This window comes from Oryctolagus cuniculus, chromosome 12, assembly GCF_964237555.1.
Source record: "Oryctolagus cuniculus chromosome 12, mOryCun1.1, whole genome shotgun sequence".
Taxonomy (NCBI): domain Eukaryota; kingdom Metazoa; phylum Chordata; class Mammalia; order Lagomorpha; family Leporidae; genus Oryctolagus; species Oryctolagus cuniculus.
This window is the reverse complement of record NC_091443.1, coordinates 10,148,958-10,166,439: the sequence shown is the minus strand read 5'-3', so window position 1 is coordinate 10,166,439 and position 17,482 is coordinate 10,148,958. Positions and strand designations below refer to the sequence as shown.

Below are 17,482 nucleotides of genomic sequence, written 5' to 3'. Positions count from 1 at the left end.
GCACGTCTCTTACCCCTGCCCCTGAGAGCCAGCTGCAGGGGAAGCGACCGGCATTCATCATTTACACTTTAGTGAGAAATTGTGTCCGGCTCATTTTTCTCAGGGCTATTTGCCGTCTTATCTGCGTGTGGAGTAGAAAGCTTTGTTCTCCAGGAAAGGAATTTATTTCTGGCGCTGGTGGACAGGCGGGGGAGGCAAAGGTGTTTCAGCGCACTTGGCAAGTCACACGTTTTTTTGGCTGACCCTGTCTGCGTGGAATCGAATGCCTGCTGTGGCCCTTTCTTCCCTCTTCTCTTCACAGGAGCCAAGAACAGCATTACTGTAGTGTCGTGCCAGGTGGCTCCCTAGCTGCTGGGCAGGTTGCTTTCCCAGGAGAGAGGCGGGACGGGCGGACAGGACCCAGACCCCTGGGTGCTTTCCGGGTCGGCGGCACCCTCCTGCTGTGGTTAGCCAGGCCTGGCACCACCAGGGAAGGAACCTCAGAGCCTGCCGCCCGGGCTGGGAGGGGGGTAAGGAAGGCCCGGGAGTGGGCACGGCTGCCCCTCCCTTGCTCCATGGCTCCCCATCCCCCACCCCCCGCCCGGCCAGGGGACTCCGGCCAGGAGGGGGACTCATCCCGAGGGGCACACGCGGGCAGGCCTCTGCAGCCAGCTGAGCCCGCTCCTTTCCCAGCACAGCTCTGTCTCTGGGTTGAGGCCAGCTGCTTGATCCCCACCTGTCCGCCTGTGGCCGCCCATGGAGTGCACGTGTCTGTGTGAATGTGCGCGTGTGTGTGTATGACTGCATGGGTGTGTGTATGCATGTCTACTAGGTAGGCTCTAAGTTCAAGGCAGGGGGCAGGGCAGACTGGCGGGTGCCCGAAGGGGAGGGGGAGCACTCACGGTCTGCGTCAGCACACACGATGCACGGGTTCTTCCCCCCCAGCTCCAGCGTCACCCGCTTCAGGTTGCTCCGGGAGGCAGCCTCCTTAACCAGCTTTCCCACCTGCGGGTGGAAGACGGGCCAGAGTCCCCGGGGCTCCTACCAGCAAGCATTCCGCACCAGGGCCCCCAGCCTCCCTGCTCGTGAGAGCCTGCCCAGCCTCGGCTGGCATCCACCCGGCCCCGGGCACCTAGCACGGGCACTGAGCCTGCAGAAGGGAGTGCTCTCTCTCGCTCTCTCTCCTTTCTCTCTCTGTTGCTGCCTCTCACATAAATACAAGCCCGGGAGTGCAGTGGAGGATGGCCCAAGTGCTTGGGCCCTGCACCCCATAGGAGAACAGGAGAAGCACCTGGCTCCTGGCTTTGGATCAGCGCGGTACACCGGCTGCAGCGGCCATTGTGGGGTGAACCAATGGAAAAGGAAGACCTTTCTCTCTGACTCTCTCTCTTTCACTGTCCACTCTGCCTATTAAAAGAAAAATAATAAAGTATACATTTAATTTAGTGCAATTTTCCATGGAAAACTCATATTATGAAAAAAACCACTATACATTGATTTCCAAAAACTTTTTGCACCCCAATAAGCTTGGCCCTTTAATTGCACTTTCCAGGAACTTGGAAGCACGCTCATATTTGGAAATGTGTCCTTGGATGCTCAGGAGGAGAATTCTCTAAGCGTGGCAGTTTCTCTGAAGGGAGCTTTGGGGTGGAGCTTTGCATTTGGGAGTGTGCTGTCCAAACCGCTCTCTACCCAGGGGTCTGTGTAGGTGAACGCCCCTCTCCCCCACTTCTCTGCAGCACGATGGCTGCTTCGGCCACTCGGAGAGACCGGCGAGGGTCTGGTGTCATGTGAACCGGCCCTTCCCTGGTGACGCTGGCTGAGACAAAGCCCGCCAGGTGTCCACACATCCCCTCTGCGTGCTGCCCGCTGCCCCACCGCTCGGGCTGCCTGTGCGTGGATGCGCAGGTGCGTTTCCCATCTGAAGGAAAGCCCTGGGAGCGGCGGCTGCACACCTGGCTTCCGCCCCGCCTGTGGTCACGCCCCCGCCTTGCTCTGAGCTGCTTCCCACTGGCTCTGTTTCCTCTCCTCTCGCAGAGTTCTGCCCGACACTTATTTATTCTAGAAGAGGAGGCTGGGCTTTTTGTTATCCTAACTAAAATGTAGTCCAGTATAGAAGACAACAACGCCTCTCCCCGGGCAGTGCTCGGTCTCGGTGACGTCACAGCTGTCCCCTGCCAGCGGCCCGGGGGTGGGAGTGGGGGGCAGGGCACCATTACCTCTGTGGAGCCGGTGAAGGCGATCTTGTTGATCTGAGGGTGAGAAGAGATTGCCGCGCCCACGGTGGGCCCAAAGCCTGGCACGATGTTCACCACGCCGGGAGGGAACCCAACCTGGGGAGCGACGGAGCTGCCATCAGAGGGCAAGAGCGACTGTGCGCTGGTCCAGGCAGCCACAGTGGCAGGTGCTCTGAGCCGGACAACAGCCCCAGGGGAGCCTGGCCTGCAGGTCCCGCCTCGGCTGGCAGTGGGCACCCTGCAAGCTGCCTTGGGTTCTTCATTCCCTGCCCCCCACAGGCCTGTGAGCAAGTGTGCAAGGAGGGCACGGGGTGGCGGCCACCTTCCCGGAGCACAGGACCATCCTGTGTGTGTGAGAACGTGAATGCGTGTGACAGAGGTGAGAATGTGTGTGTGTGAGAATGTGAATGTGTGTGACAGAGGTGAGAATGTGTGTGTGTGTGTGTGTGAGAGAGAGAGAGGGAGAATGTGAGTGTGAATGTACGTGTGTGAGAATGTGAGTGTGAATGTGTGAGAACGTGCACGTGTGTGACAGGAGAGAACATGTGTGTGTGTAAGAGGGAATGTGAGTGTGAGAATAAGTGTGAATGTATGTGTGTGTGAGAATGTGTGTGTGACAGAGGACAGAATGTGTGTGTGAGAGAGGAAGAGGGAATGTGAGTGTGAGAATGTATGCGTGTGTGTGAGGGAATGTGAGTGTGTGTTAAAGAGGAGCGAATGTGTGTGTGAGTGTAAGAGAGAATGTGTGTGTGTGTCAGGGAATGCGAATGTGTGTGAATGTGTAAGAGACAACATGAGCATGCGTCTATGTGAGTACGTGTGTGGGAGAACATGAGTGTGTGAGTGTGAGAGAGAACGTGTATGAGAGAGAATGTGAGTGTGTGAGAGAACGTGAATGTGTGTGGCAGAGGAGAGAACATGTGAGTGTGAGAGAATGTGAGTGTGTGAGGGAATGTGCATATACATGTGTGTGTGTGGGAATGTGAGTGTGTGACTATGTAAGAGACAACATGAGCATGTGTCTGTGAGTACGTGTGTGAGAACGTGAATGTGTGTGGCAGAGGAGAGAACGTGTGAGAGTGTGAGAGAATGTGAGTGTGTGGGAATGTGTAAGAGACAACATGAGCATGCGTCTGTAAGTACGTGTGTGAGAGAACGTGTGTGAGGCAGTGACTGTGTGTGCACATTTGAGAGCATGTGTGTGAGACAACGTGTGAGTGCACACGAGGGTGCGTGAGTGTGAGTGTGTGTGCTGTGGGGCAGGGACGCCTGGTTAGAAGCCCCACACCCAGAGACCCTGCAAACCCCCTTCTCCACCCGCCCATCCACACTGCACGGCCACTGTGGCGCCTCCAGGGGGCGCTCTTGCCCCGGGAGCCCGCCCCTCCTGCAGGTGGGACGGCCACTGGTCCACAGCCTTCTCCCTCCCGCCTGCGTGGCGTGCACCGCGGGCTCCAGGAACCACGCGCACCACCGTGCGGACGGGGCGAGCGAGCGCCCTCACGCGCCAGGCCCACACACGCACCGCTTTACGCATCAAGGCTTTGGGACCTGACTTTGCACCTCTGTGACTTTAGACCCACGGGTCTCATCCACGTGACAAGGTCGTGTCGTCATCAGTGGTCCAGGGAAAACGGGCACTGGTTTGGGCCCGCGCCAGCACGGAAACAGCACAGCGAGGGCGCCCCAAGCCCCGCGGGGGGCAGAACAAGAGCGGCTCTCCCCCAGCCTCCTCTCCTCCTCTCTCCAAGTCTTTGCCACACGCAAGCTGATGACGGATGGCGTAACGTGTCACCAGGTGCATCTGGAAGGGTGGTGGGGTGGTGGTGGTGGTGGTCCTCTTTGGGCTGCTATTCCTCTGAGCTGTGGCTGCTGGGGTGAGAGGGGGCCTCTGGGGGAGCCCAGCAGGCGCTGGCGAGATCACCCGTGGAGAACCAAAGTGCTGGTCCCGCCCAGGTGCTCCCAGACCGCAGCTTTAGCCCAGAAGAAGAGCCGCCTTATAGGGCCGCGGGGAGGAACAGGGCTCCTTCCAGATCAGAGCTCACAGCAGGCGAAGAAGCCTCGGCGGCCAAGCACAGCACAGGGACTCACTCCCTTCGGCCTCCCGGAGCAGCGGCCACTGCCTGGCTCCCGGGCGTCTCCTCTGCAGGGGTCTCACCTCTTTGATCAGAGAGCCGAGGTGCAGGGCGGTGAGGGGCGTCTGCTCGGCCGGCTTCAGAACCACGGTGTTGCCGCAGCACAGGGCGGGCGCCAGCTTCCACACCAGCATCAGCAGCGGGAAATTCCACTGCAACAGAGCAAAGGCCATGGGCACCAGGGCCACCCCATGACCCTGTCCCAGGTGCCCGGCGAGGTCCCGGTGGAGGACACCAGCTTTGGGGGGCTTAAGGGGTAGTGTAGGAGTGTGTACGAGTCAGAGCTGTGTCCTGGGAGATGCTGCCGGGTTGCCCTGGCAAAGAGGACTCTGCTGTGGGTGCTGTCTCCCTGCAGGGGTGTTTGCTGTGCGGCTGACATCATCCTGGCCTCCACAAAGAATTTTTCTAGTCCTCACTTCCTGCCGTCTCCCCGTCTCCCCGGCATCCTGCCCAGCTGCCATTAGAGGCCTGGGGCTCCCCAGGCACATCACTGCTGGGCACAGCACTGCTCTCCCCGAACACCTGCAGGTACCCCCGTGCCGCACAGGAATCAAGTCCCACACAGCTCAAGGCCTCTGGAGCCCACGTCCCCGACGTGTGTGCCCCCCCAGCTCTGACAACACCCACTTTTCTGCCCCTTCCACGCCTCTGGCTGGGCCGTTCCCACTGCGTGAGAAACCCTCTCTTGCTGAACAAGTCTTTCTTATGCTCAAGGCCCCGGAGAGACATCACCTCCCGGGGTGGGGGTCCTGACCTCTCTAGCTGGGACCCCCAGAGCCTTCACTGCGTGCCTGGAGCAGCCCCTGGAGAGCAAGAAGGGGGCCTTGTCCATCTGCAGAGCCCGCGCCCTGCCCCCCGCGAATGCTCAGTGAACACAAAGGCCACTGGGTAAAATCGCACTAGACGGGGGCTCGGCAGGTCCCAGGGCCCTGGGGTGAGAGCGACAGATACCCGTCCAGGGCAGGGCCGTACTTACCGGGGTGATGGCTCCGCACACCCCCACAGGCTCGTGCCTGGTGAAGCACAGGACGTTGTCGTCTGCAAGAGAAGTGGCAGGAAGGGGGAGCTCACTCACCCAAGGCCAAGGCTTCCCAGTGGCCCACGGTCGTCCAGAGGCACAGAGGGGAGCCGAGCCTTGTCCATGACACGGAGCTGTGATCCGAGTTAACTTCCAAAGGGACATTCTGAGCTCGGGGAGAGTTGGGACAGGGCCACGGTGGGTGGGGGCCCTGGAAGGACACCCTGGGGGGAGGGGAAAGCCAGCAGGACTCCCTCGAGGCCACCCAGCAGAGAGGACAGAGCCCTTAGGGGCCCAGCCGAGGGGGCGGGGGCTGTCCTGCGCCGGCTCACCTGTGGGGATGGTCCTGCCCTGGATTTTGTCTGCCCAGCCTGCAAAGTATCTGAGGGTCTTAATACAGCCTTCCAGGTCGATGAAAAAGGCGTGCAGGAACGGCTTCCCCGTGTCCATCGTCTCCAGGGTCTGCAGCAACACCAGGACACCCGTTCAGGTTCTCGTTCCCAGCCGTTCCCGGGGAGGGAACACAGGCGGCTCATGGATCCCCAGGCCGCACGGTCACACATGTCACCCCAGACCGCGTGACTGCGACCTGGGCCAGATGGGCCAGGGCAATTTTGCTGACCCTAAGACTGGGGTTCGGCTAGAGCCCAGGCCGGGGTCTCCCTGGAAGGACCCCCCGATGCTAGGCCAGGCTTCCACATTGGCATCTGCTCGCTTGCCCCAGCCCAGAGGCCTCAGTGGCATGACCCTGACCTCTGGGCTGGGACACCCCCGGGAAGCTCTTGGGGGGTTGGCGGGTCAGGGGCTACTGGCTTCTGGGACACAGAGAAAGGGAAGACCTCTTGGCGGGCTGGGCCAGTGTGACAGTGGACAGAGTGACTGTGCCCACAAGGGTCACGGCGCCCACACAAAGACACAGTCCTTCCACGTGCAGGCTGCAGCCGGATGCGGGGCCGCGCCCCACTGCCCAGGGAGGTGACCAGGGAGGGCCGCGAAGCCTCTCAATGGTGGGATTCTTTTCTATTTCCAGCCAGGCTGAAGAGAACCCCTTTGTCCCTGAGACAAGCGGCCCCAGTGGAGCCCAGCCTGCGACCGCCAGTCAGCCCTCTCCGCAGGAAGTGGCCACCCGGACGCACAGCCCGGGGCGGGATTCCTGTGGACGTGGCCATGGAGTGAGACGCGGGCCCCACCTCCTCTGGGAGTCCCCGGCTCTCATCCCGGTGCACTCGCATGGGTCTCGTATCTGAACTTGACGCTGACATTGCCACTCCACGGTGCAATGCTGAGGCTAGCAGAGCTCAGGGACTCGGGCAGGGCCCCGCGGTGGGCCAGCGGCAGGACAAGCACTAAACTCGGGTGTCTGAGCGCCTGCTCCCAGGGCAAGCTCTCCCTGCTCCTACAGCACAGAAAAGCTGCGAATGAAATCCAGGTTCCAGGGACAGCTGGTGGATTCTGTGTGCAGGGCCCAGCCTGGCCACCTCTCGGCTTTATGTGCAGCTGTCAGGAGAGCAGCCCGGGCCGTCCGATGGCCTTGGCTTTAGAGAAGCAGTAACCGCTTCTGACGAACCCCAGCAGGGGGGCCCTGGGTGGGCCCTGGGTCTCTCCCAGCCTCAGATTCCTGATCTGTGGATGAGAATGATCACGGCATGGCCCTCACAGGGCTAACGTGGGAGCCAAGTGCGGTGATGTACAAAAGCACCGATGACAATAGGGAGAGTGACCTTGATTCTTGCCCTCTTCCCTTTGCACACCAGACAGGTGCCTGCCTTACCTAACAGGTGCAAACAAACAGTGCCCGGGTCTCCAGGGCCAGGCTGCCCCACACAGCATCTGCACGGCTGCCCACGGAGCCTGGAGCCTGCCTTGGCCCTTTCCGGGGTGGGACTGGGGGAGCAGTTGGTGGGGGCACTGTGGTTGAGGGTGGGGACAGGGAGCCCCCTTGGCCTGGGCCACCTCAGTCAGCTTACTCAGCCTCAATTTTCTCATCTCTGAAATGGGATAATAAATACCACAGGCCAAGTGCCTGCAACAGGCTGAGGACACGGCGGGCAATTTCAGACACGGGCCGTGTTTTGTTATTAACCTGGGCAAGCTGGCTTCCTGGAGTGAGAGCGTGGGTTCTTCAGCTTGGTTGTATAGAATCTGTCCAAGCAAAACTCAGGTTAAGGTCACTACAGACTCAGCCAGGAACGTCTTTTAAGAGAAAGAGGAGACTGGCAGGTGAGTAAGTGCGCAGGACTGAACCTGAGAAGTGTTAGCTGTTGATGGGAGCAACCGGCCTTGACACAACTTCTTGTTCTAGCTCAACCACGAGTGACCCACGGCCACGCCTCACCAGCCACGGCCACGCCTCGCCGGCCAGTGTTGCCCTTGGCATTTTACGAGAACGTACCTTCTGAGAAATGGGCACAGTGTAACCCCCTTCGACACTGAAGAACCACAGCTCAGGAACTGCCCCACCCAACGCCTGGCTGCCTGAATGAGGGCCAGAAGCCCCCTCTCACCTCCGGCTGAAAAAGGACAGGGGCCATGGAGGAACCCTGAGGCAGGGCCGGGCCTTACCTCTTGCAGGCAGCGAGGCCCGGATGGCAGAAAGCAACGTGCCGGGCGGAGCCGGGAGTGCCTCCCGCTCGGCTCCCCCTGCTACAAAGGCCAGCGGCGCCGGGACGGTGCGTGGGCTGCAGGGAAGGTGGCCCGGCTGCACTGCTGCACTCGGGGACAGGGTGGGAGGGTGCCCAGGGCACAGCCTCTGCAGCCTGCTCAGGGTGCACACGGACATAGCAGACGGATGAGCTCATGCAGGGGAAAACAGAAATGTTTTTGAAAAAGCCAGTTTGGCAGCTTGAGACTCGGGGCCGCTTCCCTGGCAGGGAGAAAGGAGAGGCTCTGGGAGAGCAGCGCTGTTCCTGGGAGGGCGCTGACCTCGGAAGGGCGGGGGGCGGGGAGCTGGGGTTTCTGTACAGGTGCACCCTTGGGAAAACGCACCCAAGGACAGCCCCAAGAGTACCTTCCCCCACCCCCAAATCCTTGCACGGACAAGGCGGTGATGTCACTGCTGGGCCGATGCTATCCTTTAGAAGGGCAGCCCTTTTGCTACTTGTTTCTAAAATAAAAAATAAAAAAAAACCGCTTTTTTCCAAATCAAACACCAAAAAACAGATTTCAGCCCCTACAAACTGGGCCTCAAGGTTGGGAACGAGTTTTAAAAACTGGCATCTGTGCCGTCCACGGTCACGAAGAGCTCACAGCCCGGGGAGGACCGGGGTGGCCTCCACCTGTGGAGCCAGCACTGTGGCAGGATAGGCTAAGCCTCTACCTGCGGCCCTGGCATCCCATACGGGAGCCGGTTCAAGCCCCGGTTGCTTCACTTCTGATCCAGCTCTCTGCTATGGCCTGGGAAAGCAAGCCCCTGCACCCACGTGGGAGACCTGGAGGAAGCTCCCGGCTCCCGGCTTCGGATCGGTACAGATCTAACTGTTGCAGCCATCTGGGGAGTGAACCAGTGGATGGAAGATGGCTCTCTCTGTCGCCCCCCCCCAACTCTGCCTCTCAAATAAATACATAAATTTAAAAAAAAAAAATCCAAGTGTGATTCGCTGCTTATTAACCCCTCCGAGGCCCCGTCATCCCGGGCAGCGGGGCTGCACTGCTGTTCACCTTCTACACCGAGGAGTTAAGGGGTCTGGGAGGCACTGGCTGAGCTGGGTGTTCACCTAGTTTGTTTTGATAACTGTTACTGTTAGCACATAGCAGTCATCTATTCAGTGCTTCTCCACGACATGGGTTTAAATGGATCAGTCTCACAGCAGCTACATATCATTAGTGATGACATTTTTCACAGAGAAATAAGTTGCAGAGAGGTTAAGCAATTTGTCTAAAGCCACACGGCTGGCAAGCAGCAGAGCTGGGATCTGAACTCGGGTCTTTCACATGCTGAGATGTTTCTAACCACTTGATACTGCCAGTTCGGGGCTGATATGAGAATGATGTTTGGTTATACAAGGCTTTTTTTTTCCTATGTTAAATGGTGGCATTTATTTTATCTTCATACATGTAAGAAAAATGGAACCAGCACATTCCACCTGTGGCTTCCCGAACATGTCACTGCATGGCCCTCTTATCCACGGAGCCTGAACCCCGGTGGCACCAAGTCCCACAAACACATACGTGCTTTCCCTGCACATGTACAGGGACTTCAAAAAGGTCACAGAAGGTGGAATGAAAAGATAAGTTTATTTTGGCCCCAAAATTCTGAGATCCATGTGGACAGCGTATTCAAATAGTTTGTGGAAAATGTGTATGACATAGAAGCACAGCTGTGAGAGCTGATGTAGTCTTATTCTAAACTTTAAAAAAGTATTTACTTGGAAGGCACAGAGACAGACAGACAGACAGGAAGAGCTCCCACCTACTGGTTCACTTCCCCAAATGCCTGCATTGGCTGGGTCTGGGCCAAGCCAAAGTCAGGAGATGGCAGAAACCCAAGGACTTGAGCCATCACCGCTGCCTGCCAGGGTCGGCCTTAGAAGGAAGCTGGAGCCGGGAGCCAGAGCTGGCCTTGAACCCAGGTTTCCCATACAGGATGCAGGTGTCTTACCCAGCATCTAAACCACTAGGCTAAATCCTCGCCCTCGATGAAGCTTGGTGTATAAATGAGGCAGCTAAGATGTTAATGATAATAATCAATAATAAAGTCATTATGACAACGCACTGCCACCAAAGTCACTTAAAATGTATATGTTGTTGTTTCTAGAATTTTCCATCCAGTATCTTCAACCACCATTACCCGTGGGTAACTCAAGCCTCAGAAGGCGACAGCATGGGTGGGGGGAACCGCTGCTCTTAGGGTGAGGGTACATTGAAGGGGTTCGTGGCAGGAAAGAAAAACATTCAGTGCACAAATGCGCAGGAGGGGCCAGGCCTCGGCCCAGCCCCCGGGGACGGTGGGTGCATCCCCCTCTGGCAACCACTGATGCCACCCAACTTCCAGGCGGCTGCTCGGTCAGGACGCCGAGCTGGAGGGCACAAGACTCAGGCTTTAGAATGAATGACCAAGTGCTGCAGCCCGGCCTGGCGGTGCCAGGGAGCCAGGCCTCAGAGGCCCGCACGCGAGCACCACCATCCGGCTTTCTCCCTCGCCCCGGGGGAACGAGCTGTCATCCCACACCGGCCCCGGTGCGTGTACTCACGGCCAGGACGGCGCGGTCCCGCTCCACGAGGTCGGCCAGCTGCTGCAGCAGGCGGCCGCGGCTCAGCGCATCCAGCCGGCGCCACGGGGAGCCCCTCTGGAAGGCAGCTTGTGCGGCCTCCACGGCCTTGTCCACGTCGGGCTGAGAGGCCAGAACAGACATGTGTCACCCGGGAGCACACCTGCAGCCCAGAGCAGCGGGGGCTCCGGCCTGCGGTGGCGCAGAGGGAAGAGCCGGCTTAGAAACCGCTCGGGGCCTCCTTAGCCTCCTCCTCATCCCTTTCACAAGCTCTCTACACAGGCTGAGCGCTAACCTTCTCTCTGATTCCAGGAGTGCCCGAAAACCTCTCCCGAAGTCACCAGCCCTGACGATGCTTCTTGGGGACCCAAGATGAAGACTTGGCGTGGCCTGCCTCACTTTGGCCAGGCCACACCTGCCGCTCACAGACAAGGAAGGGCGGGGAATCTGAGCTTGGCTGATGGCAGAACGGACCACACTGGAACAGTGGGCGCACAGGGTGGTACGCAGAGACTTCTCTGCCTCCAGCCTCACCCAGCCTGTGGGGACAGGACTGTCACATCATTCTGTGGACCAGGAACTGGACCTCTGGTGCCCCGACAGAGGAATTCCAACGGAACTTCACTCCTAACGGGATGGACTCGGCAGCCATTCTGAGTGCCGCCACCTCCCTGCCATGAGCAGAAAAATGGGCTTGGAGGTTCTGGGGGCATCCACAGGCCACTCGGGGACTCTCTCCCCAGGGAGGTACAGCCGGCAGCCGGCGCCGGACACCAGCCAGGAGGGAGACAACACCAAGGCTGTGCTTGGTAAGGGGAACGTCGGGGCACTGAATTCCTTGTCCCAGGCTCTAGGGTGGAAGGGACAGGGCCGCAGGGGACAGGGCAGCCCCTGTCTCCAGGGGCTGAGAGCAGTCACTGAGACCAAGGGAGGAACCGGAGCCCAGGGCTCCCACAGTGCCCCCCACCCTCCCTCCTGAGTGCGAGTCCCTGTGCGACTTCCCCTGGGTCAGAGCTTAGGAGGTGCTGCACACAGAGGGGTACGCACAGGTGCAGCCACCACACGTTGCCCACGAGACGGCCCTGGTGGAGTCAAAGCCAGGCCTGCTGCCTACGCAGACCCGCGCCCCCATCCAGCACCACCAACCCGGTCTCCGGCGAGCACCACGCCCTGTCCCGTGCTCAGGAGGCAGCGGCCATGGTCCCATCTAGCTTCCTCTGCAGAAGAGTTTCACCTCTCCCCTGCATCCGGAATACAAGCCATGGTCTGGGAATGTGTAAGGGACACACCCCGAGGTCCCTTAGCGTCTGTGTCACCACACGGACCCCCTAGCAGCAGCAACTGGTGCCGTACACGCCACGTCGGCTTTACGAGATCACGCTAAGCGCCAGAGAAAGGGAACCTGGGGGTCGCGAGACATCATCACTGCTCCGTCCCTGGGCAGCCAGGCTGCTTCCTCCTTGAAGTCTACTTTTTAAGTGTTTCAAAATGCTGCCTTTGGAGAAACACAGACTTGGGAAACGCTCTCTGGAAAGGCTCCGCCGTGCCTCCGGGTTCAAGTGATTGATAAAAACCTTCCCTTCGGCCATGCGCGGCGGAGGCTGAGGTCATCCTCGGAGATGCCGAGACATCCATCAAAGGAGAGCAGGAGAGTGTCTCCTTGCAGAGGGCCCTGGATAATTGATCCCATTCCGGGGCGAGGCGGACGCACGCCTGCAGCTGGCCCAGGCCCTCCCCGGGTGTGCGCCAGCTCTGTCTCGCGGCTCAGCCACGCACGTCCATACCGCGTGGTTATCTACCATCGGCTGGCTCGGAGGAACAGCAAAAGCACGCACCTTATCGCCTTCTTCCACGTCACATATTTTCTCCAGAGTCGAAGGGTTGTACGTGGCAAACTTCTTCCCGCTCTTGGATTGGTGCCATTCATTGTTGATAAATATCTAACCAGGAAGGGAAGTGTAACGAATTAGGTTTAAATCAAAATCATATAATTTCAACATGCTCAGGTCCTTAGGTAACGTCTTGTCTGCCTTCCCCGCCACCCCCTCCCCTTCCGCACCCTGGGGTGATGCCGGAGCAGGGGAGAGGCAGGGGGCACAGGGCTCTCGCCGAGAGAGCAGCCTCAGCATTAGAACTTGGGGGTTTGTCACAGTAAAACTCAGGTTGTTTCAGTTTATGGTTAGGATTTTTATCTCTCGCGAGAACATGGATTCACGGAGGAATCATTGAGCCAAGTCGTTAAATCCAGGCTGGCAATGGACGCTGACACCCTCGTAGGCTCTCGGGAAGGATGGAATAGATACTAACTGTGCACACCTGTGTCGCCGGGCAGGTAAGCAGTGAGCACCGTCCCGCTTCCTGTTGCAACCCCAGCAAGACTGCCAAGCAGCCCGCCCCGTGGGAGACCCCCGCCACAGCCGCGAGTCCCGACCGACCGACGACCAGCGCGGCACGCAGCCTGCACCCTGCCACTGCCTCCCTTTGTAATGTGTGTGTTCCTCCCGGGCTTGAGAAAGCCAGTGCGAAGAGGCTGGAACGCGTTCAGGACGGAGCAAACACCACTTACAGCCGGGACCCAAGGAATGCCCAGGAACCCTCTTCCCCGGAGCCTCCATTCTCCAGAGGACAAGGATGTTTGAAAAAGAAAAAAAAGAAAAGGAAAGACGCCATGGACAAACTCGAGTTACAAAGGCCATGCAGCGGGCTGCCTGCGGCGTCTACTCCTGGTTTACTCGCAGGGCCGTCTGCCTGGAAGAGACGCGGCTTCAGGAGCAGGAGCAGGAGCCCAGGGCAGAGCCGAGACCCTTGGCCCGCCCCACGGCCCGGAGGCCGGCCGCCCGGCCCGGCATGAGTGTGTCCCTGCTGCACCCTTGGAGCGCCTTGGCCTCACAACACCCACCCCACAACTGCAGAAGGACCCCAGCTGCAGACTGCTCGTGCGCACCGGGAGTATTCCCTTCCACCCACGAAAACACGGCTCCACGTTGCCAGGTCAAGAACACGCTCACTAGACCCCTGCACACACTCATGGCTTTATTTCGCTTCTCTTGGAATTGTTGAAGAGGGTTGGGTCAGGAAAGGGCGAATTTCAGTGGTTGTGAGACTGCACACTTGGCTCCCCAGGGACAACAGAGAGCGAGGAGTCGGGTCTTCTTGGAGAGCGCACGTCTTGGTTTCGTTCTGTGCACTGGGCTCTCTCGTATAAACGCCGCAGCCCACGGAGGAGGAAACCCAGTGTGCTGGTGGGCACCCTGGCAGGGGCAGGCTCCGGCTGGACAGGTGGGCAGAGAATGCCTGTGCCCCATTTGGCACCCGGAGCTGAGCGTGGCCGGCACCAGTGGGAAGTGCCGGTCTGGTTTCTGGAAGCTCAGAGCCCGCCATGTGAGCCCAGGCCCCCGGGGACATGCAGGAGGAAAAGGCCAGGCTACGATTACAGGTTTATTCTTCCAGATGAAACCCAATCCAAGAGTTCACTTTTGCCATCCAGCAAGTAATCACTCGGCCAAGGGGAGTGGAGCAGAGGAGTTTAGTTAGTGCGGGGCGGACACTGCAGCCAGCCAGAGAGGCCCATTTGCAGGCAGATGAAATTTCGTGGGTTGGCTAATAGAGACCGTCAGGGAAAACTGCTGATTCTGGGTCCTGCCTGGTGTCAGTTCCAAGGTGGCAGTGGGGACTGGAAGGAAGTTAGGGGGATGGGAACAGATCGCAGCAACGGGATGGATGTCTGGGATGCTGCGTCTCTAAGCAGGCTCAGGAGGAGAAACACTGCTGAGCTGCGTGTGACACTGACCCGGAGTCCTTTCTAATCAGAAAAAAAACAAAAAACAAAAAAAAACAAAAAACAAAATTCAGACTGCCCGACTCCAACCACATGGCCCGTCACAATGTTTCCAGTTCAGCAAATTTCTCCTGTTGATTGCCTCTCTCCACCAAAACAAAACAGGAACGCCAGTGAGGAAGCCCCTGTGAAGGTGGCCTGCCCACGCCGCTGTCTGTATTATTTTGAACCCCAAAGCAGGATAAAGGCCTGGAAGGGGGCTGTGCCCCTGGCCGTGGGACTCGGGATGAAGTGAACTCACACAGCGCTACGCTGCACTGGGCTGCGGACGGAATTCGTTCGTCACCAAAGGCACGGAACGACATGGAATTAGGACCGCGCCCTGGGTGGACGTGAAGATGGCGATTGCAAGAGGGAATCCTGCCGGCGCCATTTCCAGCGACTTGCACGGGACCCCTGAGCTAAACCCAGGAGGAGTGTTTGCAGAAAACAATAGTTGGAGGATTTTTATTTTTCATAATAAAAACGGATGTTTAAAGGCAGGAGAAAGGTTTAAAGAGAATGTCTGGAAGGACTTGAACAAGCAGAGAAAGGGGCCCCGTGGCGTGGGAGGAGCTGCTGTCCTCTGAGAGGTGTACGGGAAGGAGTGGAACCCTCCCCTCACCAACATCGCATGGCCCTGGTGCAGTGCGTGTTACAATCTAGCCGCTCAGTGCGTGTTACAATCTAAGCACAAACTAAGGAGCCCTGGGATAGGCTTCCTGGAAGCTGGACCACCCTGTGATCAGCCAGCGCCGAGGCCGAAGCCAGGCCTGGGGGAACCACCTCTGGTGAGTCGGTGACCGACAAGCACCAGGAACCAGTCTGGAGAAAAAGCAGATCCCCGGCTCCCCCGTGCCCCGTCTGTCCCACCGCCTGCCCGCCGCCCTGGGCCTCCGTTCCCCACTTCGCATCTCTCTCTGGCCAACACTGGCACGGCCTCTCCTGCCCCGGGGCTCTCAGCCCCCGGCCACAGCCTCGGCCGCACAGGCTGCAGAGGTGGGCCAGGGCAGGGACACAGCAGGCTGCGGCATCACCCACATGGGTGAGAAGGTGCAGCCTGGTGCCGGGCAGCTGGAGCCTCCTGAGGGTCTCAGCTCTCCAGCTCAGTCCACGCCACTACCTTTCCTCTGCCTCCATCACACAACCCAAATGTGCCACTGGCAGAGACAATGGCGGCTGGAGCTCCCAGAACCTTCCACCATCCTCCCTTGGAACAGACCCCAAGAATCATCGAGAAAGAAACAAACTTCTAAAACTTCTAAGTGGCCCACGGCTCTTGTGGGATGCAAGCATAAAAGGACAACATATTTACTTTCTGGTTTCTAATAGTTTCACGGAACTCTGTAAAAACAAAACAAAACAACACCACGGCCAGCAGCAGCCAAGCACGAACGGAGCTAAATCCTGACAAACTGAAGGTTCTGTTCCCAGAAGCTGCACGGGCGGACACTGCGAACCAAACGACGAGAAAAGTAGCTCCCAGCGCTGCCTCGCCGGGATCGGACAGCCTTCCGCAAGCAGCTAATCCAAACAGCATGCGATTTAAACGTGGGACCCACTGACTTCGCGGACTAAGTGCAAGAGACTAAAATCCGAAGGCCACACAGAGTGGCCGGCCACTTCCTCCGCAGCATTAAAAACTCTTTGAGAGCGATCATGGGGGCTTTTGAAAGCAAAACTGACCCGTGGATTTTCCAAGGACTGGTGGAGCTGGGGACTACGGATAAGGCGCAAAAACCAGCGGGGCCAAAGCTGAGGGCAGACACCTCCAGTCCTGGGGCTCTGAGGCACCGGGTCCCCTGCCCCCGCAGCGCCCCGCGCCCGAGCAGCCCGGGGAGTCCTCCCGGGAGCGGCGCTCAGGCCGCGGGTCTCCCCGCCTTCCTGCTTCCCGGGGCAGGTGATCTCACCGCTCCACACCTTCACAGCCCCGAGCGCAAAGCCGCGCGGCCGCCTCCAGCCGCAGCGCAGCGGAGCCGGGGGCCCTGGGCTTGCCACCCGCGGCTTCCCCAGGCCGGGATCCAAGCTTCTGGTCGGTAACAACGCGGGCGTTTGGTCGGCGAGCGCCTCCCTTCTCCTCCAGCCCTGCCGGCCAGCCGGCTAAGCGCGGGTGTCCCGGGACCACCTGCTCGCCGGGTTTCCCACTGGCAGCCCGGGCCCTCAATCTCATTCTTGGCGTCCCCTGGCACCCCCGGGGCCTCCCAAAGCCTGCCTCCTTCAGCCCCGGAAACGCTCCCCGGAGGTCCGCGGGGGACCCTCGCGCCCGGGGGCCACGGCGGCGCGCGCTTCCATCTGCCCACCGAGCCGCCAGGGGCCCGTCGGGGCTGCGCCGCGCTGAACCCTGGCACGGCGCGCCAGCCGAGCAGGCGGCCTGCCTCGCCCCGCTTCCAGGCTTAGGGCACCGAGCCCCGGCGCCCGCGAGCCCGCTTGGCGCACGGGGTCCCGCCCGGGATGCCCCGCCACCAATGCGGGCTCTGGAGCTCCCGGTGGACTCCTGCGCTTGCTGGCTCCTCGGCCCCCGGCCCCCCCGCCCCGCTGCCCCGCGCGGAGCCGGGCAGCCGTCGGGCCGGAGGAGCGCCCGCCTCACCTTGGTGAACTTGACCTCCAGGTTGCGGACGGGGCGCGGCAGAACAGGAGCCTTCTTGTCGGGCTGCCCGTTTTCCACGGCCCCGTTGGTGGTGGCCATGGCTCCTCCGCAGTCCCCGGCGCGCCGGCTCGGCCTGGGCGGTGCGCAGCCTGCTCCGGGGTGACAGCTCCGTGCCGCTTTATGCAGCGCCCCACGCCTCCCGCCGGAGGGGGCCGTCTAATTGGCTGCAGGACGGCAGGAAGGGAGGGCGGGCGCCGAGGCAGGGGAGGGGGCCGGCCCGCCTCCCGCCACCCCGCCCGCCGCGCCGTGCGCTCCCTAGCCTCGGAGTTGGCCCTCGGGCGAGTTCCTCGGGGCGCCGCCGCCGCTGAGCCCCGGAAGTCCGCGCGGGCTTGGACCCTGGGCCCGGGGGCCTCAGCGCCCGCTCTGCCCCCGCAGCCCGGCGGGTTTGCCCGCGGCACCTGCTGCCTCCTGCCTGCCGCCGCTCGCCCTTCTCGCCCTTCTC

At 60.0% G+C, this 17,482-nt stretch overlaps 1 protein-coding gene across 1 annotated transcript in view; it reads right to left on the bottom strand.

Annotated features, from left to right (window-relative positions):
• The window catches only part of ALDH1A3 (aldehyde dehydrogenase 1 family member A3), a 33,546-nt gene extending 16,338 nt beyond the window's left edge, over positions 1–17,208 (bottom strand). The window contains exons 1-8 of the mRNA XM_051822933.2: positions 16,981–17,208; positions 12,412–12,516; positions 10,559–10,699; positions 5,702–5,831; positions 5,328–5,389; positions 4,375–4,503; positions 2,199–2,312; positions 882–984 (exon numbers count right to left, since the gene is read on the bottom strand). Coding sequence (XP_051678893.1) covers positions 882–984; positions 2,199–2,312; positions 4,375–4,503; positions 5,328–5,389; positions 5,702–5,831; positions 10,559–10,699; positions 12,412–12,516; positions 16,981–17,079 — 883 coding nt within the window. The 5' untranslated portion in view covers positions 17,080–17,208. The remainder of the gene's footprint in view (positions 1–881; positions 985–2,198; positions 2,313–4,374; positions 4,504–5,327; positions 5,390–5,701; positions 5,832–10,558; positions 10,700–12,411; positions 12,517–16,980) is intronic.
• Positions 17,209–17,482: the final 274 nt, after the last annotated feature.